Raw genomic sequence first — 22,342 nt, forward strand, 5'->3', positions numbered from 1 at the left:
TTCTGGCTACTAACAATCGTTAAATAGTCAAAGTTGTGCTCTGTTTTTGTCCATAACTCCAATTGAAATTAAGCCTAATAAAGAGTATTGTGGTCCAGTGGCAAGTCAACATTTAGGGTGTATCGGATTTCTGTACCAGATCCAGGAGCTTAAAATATGTTTAAGCCTTTTTTAAAAAAAAATCCCCCAAAAACAGGTTTGTCCATTCTACAGTCAAAAAAGTTGAATTTCATACAAATTACATGTAGTAAAGCCTTTTATAAAGTGTAAAAAATCACCAGGTCACATATTCATGGCTTTATCGTGTCTCTAAATGAGATAAACTCCTCGCTAGATGAAAAAAGTTACACTCCTCTATATTATTCTATAAATCCAAGACGAACAAGACCGATCTCAGTATTGAAGGCACGGCAAAGAAACCAAATATAGTCCCTTTCTGGATAAGAGCTTAAAAGCACTCTCACTATCGTTTCCATTTCCAGCAGACGTCATGCAGAAGAGATTGCTGAGGGTAATTGTGAGGAGCCAGCTGCTTGATTGATGACTGTGATTAGTGATTGACAGCACCTGCATTGAGCTGAGAGGGTGTATAAAAACATCACGTCGTGCCTCTACGCAGCATGAGCAGCGCCTTCCTTCCACCGGCGTGTCGGCTAATTGTGCAGCTCGTCAGACCCAGTTGACAGCCCCCCCCTTCACGATGGGTAAGCGCTTTAAAGTTTGTGAAACTGTGACTGCCTGGTCTCTAATCTGTTAGATTTATTCTAGTTTCTGCCTTTCCTCTCGCAGCATCAAAGAAAGTGCTGATCATTTATGCCCACCAGAGCTCGAGCTCATTCAACGCCGCGGCCAAAGATGCAGCGGTGGAAGCTTTGGCTGCTCAGGGCTGCATGGTGGAAGTGTCTGACCTGTACGCCATGAAGTTCACGGCTGCAGCCACTGCTGAAGATGTCAACGGTACATAAACATCTCGCTGTTTGTTACTCTCCAGTGGTGACCTGGTGTTTTTACTTGCAGGAGAAGTGAAGGATGCTGCACACTTCTGCTATGCAGAGGAAACCAAACTGGCATGGAAAGAAGGCAAGTTGTCCCTTGACATCATGGAGGAGCAGCGTAAACTCACCGAGGCAGACCTGGTTATCTTTCAGGTAAGAGCCTTGGTGGCAGTAATGTTGCACGGGGAAATGTGTTGCTGTAGTAATGTCTTTACAATTGTTCCCCACTACCTCAGTTCCCAATGTACTGGTTCAGTGTCCCTGCCATCATGAAGGGCTGGATTGATCGGGTGCTCACGCTGGGTTTTGCTTTCACACAAGAAAAGCGCTACAGTGAGGGAGTCTTCAAGGTATGGTGCCAACCATAGACTCGTTATGTAATGGTGGGGTTTCTTTGGCAACAACCTAAATGTCTTTCTTTCAGGATAAGAAAGCCATGCTCTCCTTCACTACTGGGTCTCAAGAGTCCATGTTTAGTGACAATGGCATAAATGGAGACATGAATGTCACCCTGTGGCCACTGCAGGTAAGTTGGTTGTCTGTAAACCAATGGCTCTGTCAGCCAGAGCCTAACTTCTGCTTCCTCTGCAGAACGGCATCCTACACTACTGTGGCTTCCAGGTTCTCGCACCTCAAATCTTCTGGGCTCCGTCTAATGTTCCCCGTGAGGACTGCAGTGCCATGTTGACGAGCTGGCGCAGCAGACTGGACTCTCTCCTGGTAGAAGAGCCGCTCTCATTCACGCCCCTCGACTGCTTTGAGAAGGACTCTGGTTTCCAGCTGAAGCCTGACGTCCACGAGAAGCACGCCAGCCAGGAGTTCGGCCTGACTGTGGGGATTCATCTGGGCAAGCGCCTGCCACCTAACAACCAGATGAAGCACATCAAAACTGGAGTCTGACATGCTGCCACAATGTATTTAATAAAAGCTGACTCATCATAATTCCTGTGTCTTGTGACTCTCTGCCCCGGACAGCCTTGCTGCTCAAACGCAAACCTTTTGAAATGCTTAAAAGAATAGAGTTTTTGATTTAAGAGTGAGATGTTGACATGGACGTGGTGTCATTGCTTGTCTAAATCAAAGCCTTGGGTGGAGACTGGTAAAATTGCATCTCTGTGCCATAAGTTCACCTAATTCCAAACTGAAGTAACCTGGGCCACATTTGAAATTGCCGTAACTTTTGTACAATGCTTGAATTTGTGTTGAATGGAGCCAATCTGTACTACAAGAGGCTAAAAGTTGTTGGAAATGAGGGGCTGGGATAAAACCAATTTTCCACTGGCTGCTTTTTGTTGCGGCATAAACTTGAAAGTGAATGTTACCAAAACTGTCTTGAAGGTAACTCAGTTCTCCCATCCACTTCCTGCTACTTGCAAATAAAGAATTTAGAATAGAATGCCTTTTGTCACTTGTACTCGGTACAGTGAGATTAAAAACAACTCCAGTGATGGTGCAGCAGTTAAAAAGAGCAGAATATAGTGTGCAAAGGAGGGTGGGGGGTGTAGGTGGTAAGGTGCACGGTCAGTCCAGTGAACACTAGTGTATTTACAGGAAATAAAGATATTGCACATTATGGGGTAATCTGTAAAGTCAGTGCATACGAGAGTTCACAGTGGTTATGGCTTTCGGGAAAAAACTGTTGAATAGACTCTTCTTGGACGTTTCAATGAAATGGTCTAGGGTTTGAATCTCTAACACACAAACCTTTTTGATCTCCTCACCCCAACTGGAACAGCAGAAACTGGATGCCTCTGAACTTGGTTCAGCAAAGGTTTCTCCTTTGCACAGTCGCTTGCGCCTGTGGAATGTCTTTTCTGGAAAAGTGCCTTTAAATGACTGTTGTATTTGGCGTTTTACGAATAAAAGTTAAGTGAATTATTAAAGATATACAATATGGTTTCAACACATTCGCACTCCGCCCAATCATCTCAGGACCACAAGGAGAATTTTCTGACGCACGGCGCTGCTTGGTAGGAGTGAAAACCTGCAAAGCAAGCAACGCTAACGGTGGGTGTTCGCCTGAGGATCCTGCTTCTATCCGAGAGACGGATCAAAGCTCGTATGATGGGTTGTGCACTACTCGTCTCGTGAAGGCTGCAATTAGTCTTTCGCTGATTTTCCTTCAAGCTTCAACTTGAATGCTTGGGTGAGCTGAGTTAATGTCTGTTGTGCGACGCTTTGGACGGATTATTTTGAACAACTTGCTTATTTCGCATGCCATCTGGCTGAAGCTGAAGTGTTGTGCTGCCTGTGATAAACACGCGCACTGGCAAAGAACCGGTTTGCTTACAAGCAGAACTGGACTCTCTGCGACGGGACGTAAGTGGCTGAGCAGTTTTCTCAGAGAAGCAGCTTTTGTTTGGGTATGGGGGAAATGAGATGGGGGGGGGGGGGAGGAGGAGGGGTGAGGCACTCTTAAGGAAATGGCCTTGCACTCTGATGTCCAGACCACAGCCTGTGACATGTAGGAACTCGCTGTCGTGCTTGTTTCACAGCTGAGGTTTCACAAGGTCACCGTGTGTTTGTTTGCCTCATGTCAAGTCCATTCATATAATCACCTGTCCCGGCAACCAAAACAGTTTTGGAGAATTTCCTTTTCTTGTCGTCAGAAAAAAACAAAGAAGAAACTCAGTGATCTTAAGTCGACCACTGATCTGAATGAGACATTTAATTTGTTATTGTCATAAGACTAAAGGCTCTTGTGTTAAGCATCGTTTTACCACATTAAAGCAGTCACGGATGACTCTGTGGTTGAACAATGTCTTAAGATTGGAGCGTTTGGAATGTGTCAAGCCTTTTGCGCTGATATGCTTCATGCATGCAATTAGAAAATAATCCTTCTCATTCTGCATCAGGGAATCTATACTGTAACATGAACAAATGAGATTTTAATGTATGGTTTTTCTACTCCATTGACTCATAAAATAAACAATACTGTTTGAGTCAGAGAAGCTGGGTTTATGGGCATGAACTGTGCTTGTATGGAAATAGTATGCCATGCTCTCAGATCTGGTGTCCATCCTGCTCTCTCATTGTCCATTCCCATTTCTCCCACCCCGGCTACCGGGAAGGCCATTTTTGGCCCGTTGAATGGGAGGAAGTGGGCACCATCTGACACCAGGCACGGAAAAGAATCTTGGGAAACACAGTCCTATGCTTCTCTGAAACCTCACCAAACACATGCGACTGTGATGTTAAAGTAAATACTCTACTTAATCACAGAGTGTTCTGTACATGTTTGTTTCCTTTTAAAGGAATAGATTCGTGTTGTATGAAGTGTTTTCTTTTTTCTGTGAAAGAATATTTAAGAATAAACACATTACTCAGTTTTATACAGAAAATGATCTACTGATATGTCACCAAACCGAGATGCTGTTATCACAAACATTGGTATGCATACGATATTTAGTCGGTAACAGACAGTTAATCAGAAGTCAATTTACCTCAATATGCAAAACGTTTTTTTTTTTGTTTTTTTTTTTAAACAGCCGGACTCATCTTAACGTGGACATGAAACAAAAAGCTGAATATGCGTTTCCTAAAACTTGGACGTGTGCGGACCAGATGTGATTGATTTCTCCTTTGCTGACTTTTGGGTGTTTTGATTAGGCCATAAATCGACCTCTGTGTTTGCACCAGATGTCAAAAGGTTAACAACAGGCCAACCATTTAACACTATGACCCACAGCAGACAGGAAGGAGAGAGACAAAGGTGCTGGAACACAGGCGAAAGAAAAGTTGACTGAAAAATGAAGAAAATTCTGTATATGATTCATTTTTTTGCTCTTTCAGGAGGCACATTAAGAACTAATCAATCAAACCTCCACAAAAAAAAACCAAAAAGAACAATTTGCCCAACTTTGCTCATATGTGAGAGTGAATCCATGTGTGTGTGTACGTGAGGAGAGTGAGGCACAGTTCAAGGCAGTCTATTAGGATTGGCAGCAGGAAAAGGTTTGTAATGAACTACCGGCGTTAACTTTTATGCTTAACTTTCCAACTGCCCCCTTTTTACCTTCGAACCACAGAGTGTCCATTGTATGTTCCCCATCATTATGGCGGTGAGGAATTCACTCTGACATTTGAGCACAATCACCCTCAAACTGCACCAATCACTGCACCCCCTTGAAGAAAGATTTTCTTGCAGCGTGGAGATGGGTTCCCACAGCCTTGTCAGAGAGAAAAATTCTGAAATTGATGATCCAATAAGTGCTTCTTTGCATTTCTTTTCCTAAAACATAGAACACTGTAACAACAGTTTTACTCAAGGGAACGACTTGCTGAAAAATGCCCTACAACTCCAGACAAAATATTTCAGATTGATCAATCCTTAGCTGAATAGGTAATGAAGCATTTTATTATGGCTTTATTTTCTCATAAATTAGTGGTGCAAACTACTTGCAAGACTACAGTGCATGTGTGTGTGTGTGTGTGTGTGTGTGTGTGTGTGTGTGTGTGTGTGTGTGTGTGTGTCAGAGTGAGTGCATCTAAGATAAACCTGCTCCACCATGGAGCCTTGTGACTGTGGTAACGCCGTGAACAGCTGGTTAGTGAAAAAAAACAACAGCTGTGGAGGAACACAAATACAAATAGTCAAGGAGCTTTGCACGGGCTCCAGAGCAGGAGAGAAAAAACAGGAGTGTAAAAATAATAATAACAAACACAGCCTCCTTCCTCTTTTCATGAACCTCTGCAGGATGTGTCTTTCATCCCTTGTTCATTTTATCCTCTTCTCCATCCTTCTTTTGTGTTGGTGTTCTCCTCTCACCGATGTGAAAATACACAGGAAACTTTTACCACAATGGGACTTTTCACACATCTTTTAGCCACTGGGGAGCTGAACGTTCACTGGAGGCGTATTTCTCAGGGGACTGGACCAAAGTTGACCACATATAAACACTTTCACAAATTGAGCTCCTGTCAGGGTCCTCAGTCAGCGCGGCCGGCAGTGATCGGGCCCAGACAAGCCTGCACTTTGCAACTTTGCGACTCTTCCATGCAAGGCCTGCCTTCATGCATTTGATGAATGGATGGACATCAGCATATTGGCTTTGATTCAGACTCTGATGTATAGAGTGCCTGGTGCTGGGAGGCTGACGTGAGGCTGCAAAGCTGTTTCGTATTTACAGGCCAGGGTTGAGGGTAGCTGGGAGGTTGATGGAAGCCTTTTGCTAGTTCGGGGCGTGAGAGTGACAGGGTTAAGACTCTAGTCAGCCATTACGCCCCTCTTTAAATCCTTTTTCTGCATTGTAATGAAAAGCAGAGCTCTGCTATCTTAACCACAAGGCATCGAGTGAAACCGACTAATGCCGAGCACAGCACATCCTATCCCTCACTCTGGTTTGGTCGCTCGGGCCGATGTTGACTTTTCTTACATTTTTATCTGAGTCGATCTTCTCCCCTTACTTAGGTTCCATGTGCGTCCCTCAGATCTCTCTCCTGCTGACACACATCAGTATATGCAATAAGAGCCTACAGATGGCCTCACATGGATTTGAGTGTGTTAACTGTATCTGGAGTCAAGATTTGAAATGAGGCTAGAAGAAAGACTAGATGAATGCGAGTGCTAATGGTGCCTTTTTGCTTCAAGCTCCAGGCACACAAGTCCAGATGCTGCCTGAGTTGCCACATCCTGGCCGTAATCCCCCTGCAGTGCTGCGTGCGCTTGCGTATGCATTCGGTGGGGAGAGCATGAATGGAAACCACCTGGGACAGAGACAAATGGCTTGAGGTCATTTTCCATCATATGTTGCTGTTGTGATTTTGATCAATCATTTTCTTGACTGCGTGCTTTTTTCTTTCTTTCTTCATGAAGACATGATATTTACAGTGTATCACCATTTAAATCTTTTCCCATTAAAGTGAGTCAGGCCTCACTCAGCTAGCCTGTTTATCTCCATTATTTATTCCGTCATCCTGTTTGAGTTCAGTGGAGTTGTGTTTATGCCCAATAAAGCCTGTAGTGTTTGCTTTTCTCCCACGACTCAAATCCTTATAAAACCTGACATTTCGTGTTTGCAGCCGAAACGTCACTTTGTCTATGTTGGATTTGCTTGTTGTCGAATGTTGAAAACTTGAGTTAGGCCATGAACTTGATCCCTGCAGAAGCACGTCAGCAGTGAGGCCTTTGTGAACGGCCACAAGCTGGCAAGACTCCTGTAGTCAGTGCAGCTACCGCTGCAGGCTTCTCCAAAACATTACTGCATTCCAACTGTGCTGATGGTCCATTTCTCATTCAGTATGACAGGACAATAGGGGTGAAAGTTACCCACCATATCTGTGAACTCTGAATCAGCAGCACGGAAGGACAGCATGTTGTAAAGCACACGTTGGGATTGTCGGGATAGGATTACTAGATTAGACCAGCAGACCTCGGGGTATGCAGTGAGGTAAACACCTTGTCGAGGATAGATTCTGTCATTTGCTAATCCATAGTGGACACCTCCTGTCCCCTCGGGCAAGGCTTTCCTCCCAGCCGTTTTCCCATCTCCTTTTGCATGATCCCAATGACCTGGCTCATATTCATGAACAAAGGTGAGCATGGCTATGTCGTGTGCGTGCAATGGTGGAGAAAGCGTGGGGGCGAAGAAAGTAAGGCTCGAGGAAAGAACTTGCTTTTTGTCTGAAGTTACTCCTGTGTGCAGAGATGATAGACAAAGTCAATGGGCTATATGAGCTGCAGTCGGTCATGGTCAACAGCAACGCATGAAAGCACTGACAGATTAACTGGGGAAACGGAAAGAGGAGGGAGAAGAGAAAGTAAAGTTCCTTTCCAGGCACCATGAAAAAATGCAATGAAAAAAAAAAGTTCTGTGCTCTTAAAAAGAGAAGAGACAACCTACTTCAATCAGTATTTTCCAGTATCATTTGGCACATTCTCACTGCTTCATTCTAATAATCACTGAAATCGCTGCTATTTTCAATCAAAAGAGGCTGTTCTTTTCAATAAAAAAAGAGAGGGATTTTGCTGTGAGGCAGAAGGTGAATGAAGCATCTCCTCTGCAGACCAAAGCGAATTTCTTAGACGCGTTAAATTATTTGCTAAAGCAATCTTAACAATGTACTTCATACTTGTTTAACACAAAACCTCTTCATATATTTTCCTTTCCTTTTCACAGGCTTGACATCTGAGTCGTTCTTGGGTTTCACTAACCGTCAATGTGAAGAATGCCTTGATTGCTCCGTCTGACAGGGACGCACTCTTCCTGCCAAACACGCACCTGCACGGACAGATCCCATAGAGACACAAAAGACACTCCATCACAGGCACTGAGACTATCTGAAGTAACAAGAAACAAGAGAGAAGCTCAGAAACCTACGACCGTGTCCAGTTTAACAAATGGCCGAAAATCTGTTGACACTTGAATATGTTTTAAAGGTCTAATGGTCTCGCTCATTTTCACACACTCCTTGACAGGCTTTATCCACTCCATGTGCACTCAGGGTTTTCCTCGCAGCCTCTTTCCAGTTTGAACGATAACTCCAAATGAAGAAGTAATTAGGTGAGAAATGAGTGAGGTTAGGGTAGGGGAAAGGGAGGAATGTGAGGGAGTAGAAATATGCAGGAGGGAGCCCCAGAGCGGCAGGGGAGGTCAACTGGTAACAATGTGGCTGAGAAAGAGTTTGCGAGGGACCCTCTGAATGGGCATTTGCACGAAAATAGACTGTGCCTGTCAGACCCACCAGCCTGACGCTGGGTGAGACGACAATACAAACAGCAGTCATTTGTGTATGACCCAGTCTTTCCTCCAGCGTTTCCCTCAGCGCCTCTCATCTGCTGCACCGCCCCACCGACTCATTCTTTTCTGTCTTTGTAACTGTTGGAGTCTCCGACCCGTCTCCATCTAATCTTTTGATCGCTTTGTTTATGCCCTGTGTAATAAACTTGACCTCGCATGAAATCGTTTAACACGGAAGTAACCCAATCCGGCCTCCAAAGTTTCACTCGAATCACAGAACATAAAACAAGTAACAATTGATGTGAGTTTAAAAGAAAGTTAAAAAGAACAAAGGTCTGCACGCCGATGTCAATTTTACTTAACAAGAAAAGCAACAGAAGAGTTTTGCACAGTCGGCACAACACCAGACGTTTCAGAAAGTGAGAGAAGGGGAACGTTGGTTGTAAAGATTAGTAGAACTGTAACCACGAGCAACAGACAAGACCCACCCATCACCCGCTCCCAGATCTATTGGACATTCAATGGGTGTTGTAAAAGCCACATGTTCCGTCCAAGTAGCAGAATTACCCCCATTAGAAAATAGAATTAGCAATAGAGCGATTTAAAAAAAAAAAAAAAGCAAACTTATTTTCCAGCTGATGGCAGCAGAAAGAGGATTTAACATGCCGTCAATATAATTCTTTGCATGTCATATCTTCCTCTCGTGATCCTCTTCAAACACTGAGTAGATCCATTTGGGTTCACGACCTCAATAACTATGCCGCTGTGGTTTTGTCTCCTCTGTGCCCTGTAATTGCTAATTGTTAACGCTCCTTTCTTTCACAAAGTCTTCTATTGTAGCATCACTGTAAAAATGCCTCAATGTTTCTACAGAAAACTAAGTAAACGCAGCACAAGCTATACCAGTATATCATTTCATATGACCTTGCATCTCAGAAAATAAACAATTTAAAGCAATAGCAAAAGCCTGAAATTCCATCCAGTCATGTACTCCTGTGCTATCTGCCCTTTAACCTTTGTTCGTTTTCTTCTAGGTGCTGTAAAGTTGTGTCCACAACACTGTTTAGTTCTTCTGGCCACACAGTTCCCAATAGCAGCATTGTAAAGCAGAGCAGGATTTACTGTGTTGACGCCATGGGTGAACGATTTTACTTGCTCTTCGAACTTCTACCAAAATATAAAGATGTCTGAGTTGTAATTGTTTTGTTGGAGGATTTTTCTACCTTACTTGTCAGTCTGTTGTTTTAAAGTTTCAAGTTTGCTTAATTCCCAATGTTATTCCCATGCTTGATCTCCATCCTGGATGTTTTTACCCCCTGTGCTGTTTGATGTAATTCGGAAATAGAAATATACCTGAGGAGTATTGTGAGGAGTGGGACCAACTCATACAAGGCTTCAATTCGGGACACTGTTGGCACTATTGTCTCAATGGAGAGCAGCATAAGTGTTGAAATAGTACACACAAAAAAATATGCACAAAATATTCTGTGTTATTTGAAATTTTTTTAAATATTCCAAAATTGGAGATGTGAGATGCAGATCTTCTTCCTCATTGCAAAAATTATTAAAGCTTTTTAATGAACCAATAAACAAACAGATTGGTACTCTGTTCCAAATGGATACGTTATGGCACTTACACTCATCATTTTCTTACACTTATTTAAATAAAAAATATTAGTTTTGGATAAAAAAAAAAAAATGTTCCTGTTTAAAATCCACAAAGAATAATCAAATGTTTTAATTTTGAGGAATGGCATTTACAAATAAATGAATTAATAAATGAATAACATTTCATTGACATTGACTGCCACAAGTGAGTGAGGTACGGACCGGGAGTGGCCCAGGGCCTTAGAGTCTGACAACGCTGCTCTGTAGTGAGTTTGTATGTTGTACCTGCATATAATCTTTAAGCCATGACCAAAAAATAAGCTCATTATTTTTTGTCATTTGCTGTTAGACATTTGTTGAGCTGTTGAGCTGTTCAAAAAGGTATAGAAAAGACGTATGTTCATGTCTAATGATGCTTCAGTGTGACTGGTGAGACATCATGCGCTGAAAAAAAGGAATTGCAAATCAGCTTGTCAACTGACAGTTTCCTAATTTGGTTAAAAAAAAAAATTAAATAAATCTTAGGTAAAGCTATCTTTCATTTCTTTCTGCCTCTGTTACAACAATTCCCTCACACGCTGGCTGCGGAAAAGAAAATTTGTTGCCGGGCATTTTTTGTGTATATGTCTATTTGTCAAAACTTTTTTGCAAGAAACAGATGCTGATGTTTACAATGACTTACATTTTGAAATGCAAAAGATTCTTTTGATGTATTGTAAATAAATATTCCAGTATTGATTACCGTTGTTTCACGATGACAAAAGAACTCTGTATATAGTTCCAAAGGATGAACTATTTCTCAAATCCGTGACTAAATTCATGCCAAGCGCTTATTGATTTTATTTTATTTTTGCCCATTCATGACTGTGTATTCCTCAGTTTTGTTTCTGGGCGAGTGTGTTGGTCTGACTGTGCCGAGAGTAATCCTCCTCAATCCTCTTTAATTAGACTCTTACTGGCTATAGTTTTTCGAGCAGAGTGTATATCCCACTGAATGGTCTTTTCTCAACCAACACCCTTCACGCACACACACACGCACACACACACACACACACACACACACACACACACACACACACACACACACACACACACACCCCTGCTGTTCCCATTCCGGCCTCTCTGTGAATGAGGGCTGCAGAACAGAGGTTGGCAGCAGTCTGCAGGACTACGGATGCTTATCAGAAAGGCTTACAAATCCCCCCCGATGCTCCTGATATGGAGGACAATGGGTGTGCGTGCGTAGTGTTAGCTCCCTCTAAAGCTTCACTGAAACTGACTTTACTACCTTGCTCTTTAATGAGGTCACAGTCGCCTGCTGGCTGCATTTCATCACTGAATACAAGGAAAATAGTTATAATAAACATTAGGGCGGTGACCCGCGGAGGTCAACGATATCGTTTTCAAACGATAACAGGGCCAGACACACTGTACCTGGTTAAGTCAATAATTTCGCATCAAAAGAAATATTTTCCTCTGAACTCAATCAAAGTATATTATCATGACTTGACAAAGCAAACATCCTCATGCAGTGCATTCTTGAGATGAATTCCACAGTTTCTGCTTCTTTTGTGCATTGAACTTGGGGTTAATTGCCTTGGTGAGAGCAGCTGTGAGGCCACCAGAGTTGCAGGTGAGCTTTCAGTCGCTCTTAGCAAACACGTGAGCCTCCCACACGGCTTTGTGCTGCTTCCAAAGAAGGTTCCTGAAATGAGAATGAATAAAGGCCAACAACAATGAAACAAGGCTCCTGCAGCTGATAGCTATTGTTATAGTTTGAGGATACCCGCTGATAGAAAAAAAGGAAATGAAAAAAAAAAAGAAGAAGAAAATGACCCCGTTTGCACTTTGGTTTCATCAGATGGTGTCAGAGTAAGACACAACAGACATGGGTGTCCGTTTTCCTTTTCTCTACTTGTCCGTTATTTACAGGGTGTTTTCAGTTTCCTCTGTGGGAATGGATTTTGGGTTTAACTCGTTTATTTTGTTTCAGGTAGGAAGTGGTAGACAGTTGATATGGTTTACAGAATGGACAGAATTGAGTTTCATATTGAGGTGTGTGTGGGGTGTGGCGCTGCAGAGAGCAGAAGGACTCGCCTCTCTGAAATGTGGCGTGTGCAACTTGTGTTACATTCTTTTACATTTACTATTAAGGTTGTGGTTTAAGATTCAGTGATAAATTGTGAGAAACAACCTGAACATACTGCATTTACTCAAATAATATTGCTGTTTTACTGATGTAGTCAAGATTCAAATTCTTTTATGCTGGGCTATATGCTTTTGTCAACCATGCTGCAGAGTATAATGCAATGTACAAGATACGGTTTTTACAGCAAACATAAGAATATTGAAGATGTACAATGAAATGAAATGATCTAAAGAATGACTCAGAAACAAAGTATCGATACATCAAATCTACAAACATTTTGTGTCACATGTATATACATTTTTAGTTTTCATGTCGTTTTGCTCAGCGAGTTGCAGATAAACTATAAAACAAAACACAGTTTAATACTGAATATTTCATGAAAATTTGACAAGTCTATGAAATCAAGTTACAATTATTTCATCAGATTTCATCAGTTATGTAGTACTGTTCAGTGTTTTACTGTAAATGATTAACATCTTGGGCACGCAGTGGAGTAGTGACTTTTGCAGTGGATTTTGGGCGTAGACATAATATCCAGAACATCCCTGGTGTAAGTCTGAGTTGTGCAGAATAGTGTTCCTGAGCAGAATTTGCATGTTCTCCTTGTGACTGAGTGTTTTGGTTTCCTCGAGGTACCTCCTCCAGCAGTCGAAAAATATGAATTTCAGCTAATTTGTGACTGTAAATGTCCTTTGTATTGAGTTGTGTGTCTCTCTCTGTACATCCTGTGATAGATTGGCATAGTTTCCAGAGTGTTCCCTGCCATTTGTCCATCGCCAGTTAGGATCAGCTCCAGCACCCTCCGTCTATCAGTTGGATGAAGCAGTCTAGAAGACGGATGGATAGATGGATTGCCTCTTTCAATGCACATGGCGGGACACGCTGCACCCTTTCCCTCAAAATCCCATGTTACACATGCTTTGTCTTACAGCAAGTGTCAGTGGTGGCCTGAAGGTGAGAGAAATTCGATTGCATTCACGTCGCATTTCTGAATACCCTCACTGGCCAGTTACCACGGTGCATCCCTGAGCAGGACCTTTGACCTCGGGCAGCTGCAGTGCTCCTTGTATGTGTTGTTAAAGCTGGCTATGAACAGAATGGATTTAAAAACAGAGAAAAAAAAATCCTCAGTGTGATTGGTTGCTCATGTTTTACACCTGATAAGATAGTTTTTTTTAGAGAATGTTGGGATTTACTGGTAACATGAAACGTCCCTCTTCTCTGGTACAGATTTATATGTAGTCTGCAATTCCTGTACCTATTGTCTCATTTTTATCTGATACTTATAATAAATTTAAATCTTATAAAACTTAGTTTTAATATCTTTCCAGCCCCAACAAAATATTGGTAAAAGGCAGCCCCCTGACCCCCTCACCTCTGGCACCCCTCATGAAAATCCTGCCCTACACTTTTGAAAATCATTGTATTTAATATTTTGTAATACAAAAGTAATAAAGCAAAGATAATAATAGTAATAATGATGAAATATTTAAATGGATTGCATCACAAATTGTATCAAATAACTTTAAGAACAAGCTGCAATGCTGAATAAATCTTCATGTTGTGCATCAGCTGCTTTGAAAGAAGGATTTTATTTTTATTTTTTAACCTTCCTTAATGGGAACTGGCCGGACAGCTTGCAGTTCAAGAAACGCCTCTGGAGATGCCTTGCTGTTAGGACAGCCTTGGAGGCGTTGCTCTGGAGAGTATCAGCAAGTGCAGAGCAGCAAAGAACAGGCTCACATTCATTAAAGGAGGCGGAGGGAGCGCACGCGTTTTTTTTTTTTCTACAGTGAAGCTCAAGTTATTTTTCTACAGCCTCAAATCTGATCGCCAAAGAAGCTGCCATTTGGTAGAAAAACAGAAGAACGGAGAGAGATTACGGTAAACCGCTTTAATTAGATGTTTTGGGGTCAAGAGACGTGCAGTTCCTCGTCTTTCTTACATCTCGTTAAAAACACTTTGGATGCTCGACTCGCGATTTTAACTACTGACTTCTCACAAACCAATAAAACACTTTATTGGTTTAGAATTGCAGCTGAGGTGTTATATTAACTTTTCATATCCATAAACGTAGATCTCGGGTCGATTTAAATTCCAAACACAGTTAATAAATCAGAAGGTGTTTTGATCATTTTATTATCACTTTCGCTGCTCTCCATCTTTCCTGTGTTTCCACGCTGTTTGTTTGCCTTCCCATTCAAACCTCGACTCGGGCTCCTGTATACCGAGCCCAGATCTGATAACAGAACTTTGTTTCGCAACCTGATATAAATCAACAATGACAACAATGTCATTGTATGTGTTTGCCGTCAGCAGCAGTCTGGGATCTTTCACTGGATTTAGTTCCTGTGCGTAATGACGCACAGAGCAACACTTTTTTTTTTTTGCTGTTAATCTACACGGAAACATCGCGTCCTGTCCTAAAAAAAAAGGCGGAGATTTTATTCCAAACTAAAGCCTGTAGGTCCAGACGGACAGGAGAAACTTCTGACAAACATGCTGCACCTGCGCTATTCTTGTCGGCTGCATTTGCACATGAAAAATGGCTTTCAGTGGCTTTTATTTTTCTGTGTATTGAGAAACAAAAGACCTGTTCGCTGCAATTGTAACTGGATGCTTGGGCTTTGGAACGGGGAGAAAAGAAGAAACACCGAGGGAGATAGAGGCAGAGATGGGCTTCATCTGTGGGCTGTCTGTCTTATCTGATGGTGTTGAAGTTAAAAGGTTAATTAGCTTGAAGACTGTGGGACTACCTGGCACCTCCAGGTATTTTCCATATAATACAAGGGAATTAGACAGAACCCGTTGTCGGGGATTATCTCAGTTTAGAAGAGTCTTCTATTAGAACCGAGAGCTATATATATTGTCTCAAGATAATTTTATTGTAAAATAAAATGAGAGGTATCTGACATCTCTTAACAAGCTTTATCGCAGGCAGCTGAAGTGGAAATTGAATCCATGTGAAAATGAGAACAACAATGTGAAATAATGAATTAATATCTTTTATGTGGATTTTGAAAGAGTACAGATATGTTATCAGATAGAAGATCATTATTAGGATGATTAAATTTGGTTCAGGCTTCATGAAGCAGTAATAGATTCAGTACCTCCATAATACGTTTATTTTATGATATGAAGCCGCTATTGAATAAAATCTGAAATTAATAACATTATTACAACAGTGTTAGCTTAACAAAAGTCTTATTGATGGGTATTTGATCAGTTAATAACTACAATAGGATTCAGCTCGGACATTTTATGTAACTGTTTTCTATAAAAGGTGTAATCTGCATAAAACATGTTAAATCAATAGTAAACATCACTGTCAAACGCTTGTGGCTATTTAAGTTTTCAATATTTACCCCTAAAACAAAGTGTACCAGAGGTGTAAAGTGGTGTTGCAGGGAACCACACAATTAAAGTGAGTGCAGATAACAAAGGCAGATGTAAACCTCAGTAGACAGCTGCACATCCTAATTTGTTCCAGGTGTCGTTGTATATGCTTATTTTCACCCCGCGTCTCTCTTTCATCATCCTCTGGGACTTTGTGCCAATTATCCCGCGTACTGCACAAGTCTCCTACACAGACAGATGTCTGATGCGGTCACATTTCACTGCTCTCTGCCGTGCTGTGCCGCCCAGTGGTCGGTGACCCTCGCTTTAACCGTGGGCGCAGCATTTTGCAGGCGTCAAACCTCCCGCTGGTCCCTGCACACAATTCACTCGGTGGGCGCGCAAGTCTGTCACTGGCGGCCGAGGGGTTAAGCCACTCGTGTTCTGGTTTTGATCTATCACCTTTCACCTCTGATCTTTCACACTGCGGCAAACTGACTCATAGCTGAGAGAGACATCACAACAAGAAACTTAACCAAACAGTGGTGGGCGTTCCAGCGGTCCACCTGGTGCTGAAGATCTGTGCTGGCACACCAAGGCACTCCGGACTACTGCTTCAGTAATCTGCTGTTTTAGTCACCTTAGTCTCTCTATATATAAATATATGCCGCCTGTATTTGAAATTGTGTGCATATGTTTCTCTGTTATGAGAATCAGATGTTGTAAAATGACGTCTTGAAGTTATGAGCAGCTTTTCTTTGATCATCTGGGTGGTGACAGCTGATCTCTCACCCTCTCTTTGCCTGCTTCAAGAGCAAAAAAGAAGCATGGGATTCATTTTTTTCTCTATAATAACAAGCATGTTAGGGGAAATGTTTCTTTAAAGTGGCATCAGATTTCCAGTCCTGACCAGTGCTTTATCTCGGTACGGTCAGAACGGTCCGGAAAAACACCCTGTTTGGGTTTCTCGATCCCACTTCCTTATGTCTAATCTGCACTCCGTGCTCGGGGGGAGCTAATGTAAACATTTATTGTCCAGCCCTCTGACGGCACATCAATCACAGAAAGTTCCACCGTTTGTGACACGATAACAGAGAGCCTGTATTAACTCATGAAAGCGCTGTTTTAACAAGTTAACCACATTAAGATTCTTCAGGATCTGGTGGCATACCACAACTCGGTTTATGTTTTATTAACTCGCCCAGCCCACATAAGTAAAAATAAGCCTTGCATCATTCAAGAGAGGATTGCTTCTTAAATCCGATACCAGGAGGTTATATGAAAAACTGCTCTTTGCAATTTGCTGTTGGATCTTTATCAAGATAAATGTATGTAATATGAAATGATAAGTTCATGTCATGTTTTTACAGGGTCTATCCCAGTCAGAGGCGGCGTGTTTTACCTCCCAGTGGTCTGTGGTCTTCACCCCGCGCAGAAAAATGAGTCTAAGCACCAGTGAGTTGGAGGACTTGTGGGAGTCGTTTGGGGAACTCAACTTCTCCGAAACGTTCAGCAATATATCAAGTGTGGACGCGATGGTGTGCGCCACGGCATTTAATCGCAGCGCTCTATTGTACTCCATGTGTGTCCTCTACACTTTCATCTTCATTGTGGGCCTGGCTGCCAACGCTCTGGTCCTCTGGGTAAACGTCCGCGCTCAAAGGGACTCCACTCCTCGCCACGAGACACACATGTACATCGCTCACCTCGCGATCGCAGATCTCTGCGTGTGCGCAACTCTGCCGGTGTGGGTGAGCTCGCTGGCCCAGCACGGCCACTGGCCGTTTGGCGAGGTGGCCTGCAAACTCACGCACCTGCTGTTCTCCGTCAACCTCTTCGGCAGCATCTTCTTCCTGGCCTGCATGAGCGTGGACCGCTACCTGAGTGTGACGCGCCACAGGGACGAGGAAGGCGTGCGGAAACTGATCCGCCGCGGGACTTGCGTAGGGGTGTGGCTCCTGGCTTTGGTGGCCTCCTTGCCGGACACCTACTTCCTGCATACTGTGAAGTCAACACACGGGGACGCCATGCTGTGCAGGCCTGTGTACCCAGAGGACAACCCCAGGGAGTGGATGGTGGGAGTGCAGCTGAGCTTCATCCTGCTGGGCTTTGTTCTCCCCTTTCCTGTCATTGCAGTGTTTTATGCTCTGCTGGCCAAAGCCTTCACCCACTCCTCTTCATCATTGTCCTCTCCGGTGGAGCAGGAGCGTCGTGTGAGCCGGAGAGTGATCCTGGCCTACATCGTGGTTTTCCTGGCCTGCTGGGGGCCCTACCATGCCGTCCTCCTGGTTGATGCCCTGTCCCAGTTGGGACTGGTGCCGCTGACCTGCGGACTGGAAAATGTGATCTACGTGGCTTTACACCTCACCCAGTGCCTGTCTCTGCTCCACTGCTGTTTCAATCCCATCCTCTACAACTTCATCAACAGAAACTACCGCTACGACCTCATGAAGGCCTTCATTTTTAAATACTCTACCAGGACTGGCTTAGCACGCCTCATCGAGGCTTCCAACATGTCCGAGACTGAATACTCTGCTGTCGCTGTAGAAAATCCGCCACAGATCTGAAAACTTCAACACTTTTTTTTTTTTCAACAGAAATACGATGTAATGAAACTCATGTTACAACTGATTTAGTCCCTCCATTATTGAAAATCAGTTTGACCATAAAGAGTGATGTAAAAACCAATCCAGCATTTTTACCGCAGACATTTTACTTGAGTCATAAAGTTTGAAGACTCTGGTGAACTTATTGAAAAGCACTTAGAAAACTTTGATATAGAAGTCACATAATTATAGTCACTCTGTCAATAATGGGAAAAACGTGACTGTAAACGTGGTAAATCTGTTAAATCCTTTTCTATGTAAGTAGGATTGTGACTTTGTGTGTGTGTGCGTGTGTGTGTGTGTGTGTGTGTGTGGGTGTGTGTGTGGGTGGGTGGGTGGGTGCGTGCGTGCGTGTGTGTACAATGTGTATTGATAGCTAGAGTAATATTGTTAATCTTTTTGTTGTCGTTGTATCGAGTTGTATTTATATACATTTCAACAGTTTTGCATCTTTCTTGTGGTAATGTAAAGTCTTCACACACTGATGTTTCTGCTCAGTGCTCCATGTCATACAATGCTGCCTCAACTTTAGTTGAGCCACGACCACTGGCTCAGTGTTTTAGTCCTGCTGTCTCAATATCATTCATAACCTCATGTCACATCAGCTGAACTCTTCAGACAATTATTAAATCACAATGGTTTTAAATGATCACAAAGCTACTTTGTAGGAATAAGTATATGTATATTTTTTTCGCTGTGTCTGAATTAAAATGATTGAAGCCACTCATTTATGTAAACTAGTCATGAAACAATAACATGCTGCTTTTAGTTAGTTTTAGCCGTCCATTGTAACTTACTTTGCTATCTTTCTGTGGTTTTAAGTATTTTCAAAAGCTGTCAGGAGGCTTCAGTTGGGACTACTGAGCGTAAAGAGCCGACACATGTATCTCCTGCCTGTTCTGAATGACTTTTTAAACCACACGATAATGTGTTGTCACTATGTTTTGCAATGGATACACTCATCCGTGTGTTATTAATCCTGCTGTGTCAGCACAAAAGGCCACAGACAGCAAAAGCGTTATGACCAAATAACATGAATGAAAAGCTTTACTCCTCTCATGTTGGCGGCAGCTGCGATGTGTAACATCCATTTATCAGAGACCAAATAACAAAACCTTACTGGATGAGATAGGGGAGTTGTGTCATCTATGTGTGCGTGAGCCAGAGCTTCAAACCAAAAGGTGATGGACTGTGCAGTATAAACATTAAGTGATAGAGTTTCTGCATTGTGTGTCGTAGGAAGTGAAACGTTATTGAATTTTGACTGTGTCACCTGATTTGTTACTTGTGCGCATTTACACTGAAAAGATTTCAACCAGTGATTAGAAATGAGTGGCAACACGAACAGAGGCATTCCTTTGACATCGTAATGCGTAACATGTGTTTTGTTGTATATTAAATACAGAGAAACTCTGTTGCCTCAGTGATTTCTTTGGTTTTGGTCAAAAACAATCTCACATCCTAATATCCTCCATACCATGGGGTTCTTATATTAGTTTGTTTTCTTTGTGATGATGAAGATTTAATGATTTGCTGTCCAGTTTGTGTAATTACTCGATTTCATACAGTAAAACGGACAGAAAAAAAATAACCCTATTTGGTTTAGGCTAAAAGAAAGTCATTATTACTTTCTGTTCTTGTGTGACGATACAATAAATACGTGAAATAGGTTAGTCATGGTCCGGTTGTTAAACATGGAGAATGATTTAGTGGAAAACACAATACCAATTCCAATTACCGTCACAGTAGGACAGCAAAGGAAGAAACAGATGTTAGTTTCAGATGAGAAGACTGAGGTTGATTTTTTAAGGGTTTTGTCATTGAGGGAAACAAGAAACTATTCAATGCCATTAAAACTGCCAACAGGCATCCTGCAACTCACACTCACTTCGAGGTGTATTGCAATAGTTCTGAGGTCACACTTCCAAATCCAACTTTTACTGGATTACCACAAATAAAAACACCCCGCCATAATTCTTTTTTTTTTTACTGGATATGTGTCAACCATCAACTCTGTTGCCAATATCCATCGAGCATGTGAAGCTTGTACCCGGCAGCTACCGGCCCTTCCCACGGGATGATGAACTGAACAATAAAGACCATCCTGAAGGCTCAGAAGCGCACCGCGAAGTGTGGGCAGAGGGATGTGGTGATCTCCCTGGGAGATCTCCCTGCTAAGGTCAAACCTCCTTTTTTGCCTGAGGAGAGGAGTGCTGACGCAGATCATTCTACTGGTTCCTCCAAGTCGGAGGAAATCCATTTATGAGTAGAAAGAAGCTTTTTTTTTTTTAAATTGCTCTTGCATATCATCACTTTTAAACATGTTTTCTTTGTCAGAGCCACTTTTTCTTACCATTGAATAACATCACTAGCCTTAGTGCCCTTGAGCCAGTGTGGTCACACCAAAGGGATTTTCTTTGACAGCACCTGCGGTGCAGTCAACTGCCAGGTTAGTCCGATAAGGGAACTGTACAGGGATTTCCACGGGTCAAACTGAGTGAGTGATCTGCTAACGACACCCTCCCGGCTTTCCTCTTTTGCTTCAACACCGCCTTGATCTTGGAGCACACACAGCGTGAGGTGGTCGCTCTGCCCCAAACCGTGGCCTCAGTCCCTTTTGTGTGTGTGTGTGTGTGTGTGTGTGTGTGTGTGTGTGTGTGTGTGTGTGTGTGTGTGTGTGTGTGTGTGTGTGTGTGTGTGCGTGTGTGTACGTGAAGGATTTTTGCTGACAAAAGACCTCCTCGCCCGACCTGAACCCTGTCAATATCTTCCTAATGTTGCAGGCTGCTGACGGTCCTTTCCGGGTCAGTGAACTTCTACTGACTAACCTCAAACAAATGCAAAAGCCAACTTTAGAGTCCGTGGAATGTGGATTCCTTCTCTTTTCACAAAGTGATTACTCTGCGAGTAGGGACCAGGTGAGGGGTCAGGGGTCCTTGACAAATCCACTGGCTCCTCAACCTTGTTGGTATAAGCTGATTAAATGCGTAATGTTTTGCAAAGAACGTGTCCACATATGAACTCCCAAAAATTGTTTTAATGAAACCATAATCATCTTACATATTGCCGTTAATTTGCCATTCATTTTCAATCACTTTACCACTTCACCTCTCCATTTTTCAGAACTTTTAAATGATTAATAATTATTTAAGTTAGACTTTAACTAAGCCCTCTGAGCTTTTTGCCTCCATTGTACTGTATTAAAAGGAAACGCCTGACTAAATCTTAAAATGTTTATATTGTGGCAAACACGACACACAACAATCCATTCATTAGGTAACATTAGAAAAACATTAATAAATGAGTATTTTGTTTAGTTTTAACTCAAAACCCTTGTCATGGTTGCTAAACAGATCAGATTAATGTCCATAAGCAATATTCTCTGTATATGCACGTTCATATAATTGATAAAGATGACTCTTGACATGATGGCAGGCAACTGAATCACTCCAGAAACACAACAAAATGCTCTCAAGATGGATACTTTACATAGTTTGAGCATGAGCAAGAAAAATTCCAGATGTGGTACATGCTGCACTTCAAACCCACAGTTGGCATCATAATGACTGGTTGTATTTCATCAAGTGGGAATTTTTTTTTTTCAAATTAATGTACTGCTACATTTTTTGTAGCTGGCTTTTAAGGAGGAGGCAGTGGGAAGAAGTGGGACCCGCTGGTTTACATCCACACTCCGATCTGTGTTTAGGTTACAGGCAACAAAGCATATCATATGTTTAAAGTCAGGGAGACATTGTGGTTTGAGACGTATTGTCCCAAGGCTATGCCTGTTACCAGACCACAATCGTTCCCTAACCCGAACTGAGCGCTGAGAGGAAGTTCAATGGCGAGGCAGGATACTTTGGTTGAAAACAATGTTGTCCGTTTACAGTGCACTGATTCGGTTGTTGATAGAAGATGCAATCCTTGGGAATAACATTCCCCTCATTCGATAGTGTCATGTTGGGGAGC

The 22,342-nt window shown here is 42.5% G+C and overlaps 2 protein-coding genes across 2 annotated transcripts; both read left to right on the forward strand.

Annotated features, from left to right (window-relative positions):
* Positions 1-700: 700 nt before the first annotated feature.
* LOC308118668 (ribosyldihydronicotinamide dehydrogenase [quinone]-like) lies at positions 701-1,895 on the forward strand (the record flags this gene model as incomplete). Its single annotated transcript, XM_080478178.1, has 6 exons — positions 701-704; positions 790-957; positions 1,018-1,148; positions 1,232-1,345; positions 1,420-1,521; positions 1,587-1,895. The coding sequence occupies 6 exons, from the start codon at positions 701-703 to the stop codon at positions 1,893-1,895; spliced, it is 828 nt and encodes a 275-aa protein (XP_080334304.1).
* Positions 1,896-14,172: 12,277 nt separating this feature from the next.
* Positions 14,173-19,786, forward strand: ackr3a (atypical chemokine receptor 3a). Its single transcript, XM_080477792.1, has 2 exons — positions 14,173-14,315; positions 17,138-19,786. Exon 2 carries the CDS (start codon positions 17,207-17,209, stop codon positions 18,332-18,334), a length of 1,128 nt encoding a protein of 375 aa, XP_080333918.1. The 5' UTR covers positions 14,173-14,315; positions 17,138-17,206; the 3' UTR covers positions 18,335-19,786.
* Positions 19,787-22,342: the final 2,556 nt, after the last annotated feature.

The sequence above is a fragment of the Lipophrys pholis genome, assembly GCF_963383615.2.
Source record: "Lipophrys pholis genome assembly, chromosome: 13".
Classification (NCBI taxonomy): domain Eukaryota; kingdom Metazoa; phylum Chordata; class Actinopteri; order Blenniiformes; family Blenniidae; genus Lipophrys; species Lipophrys pholis.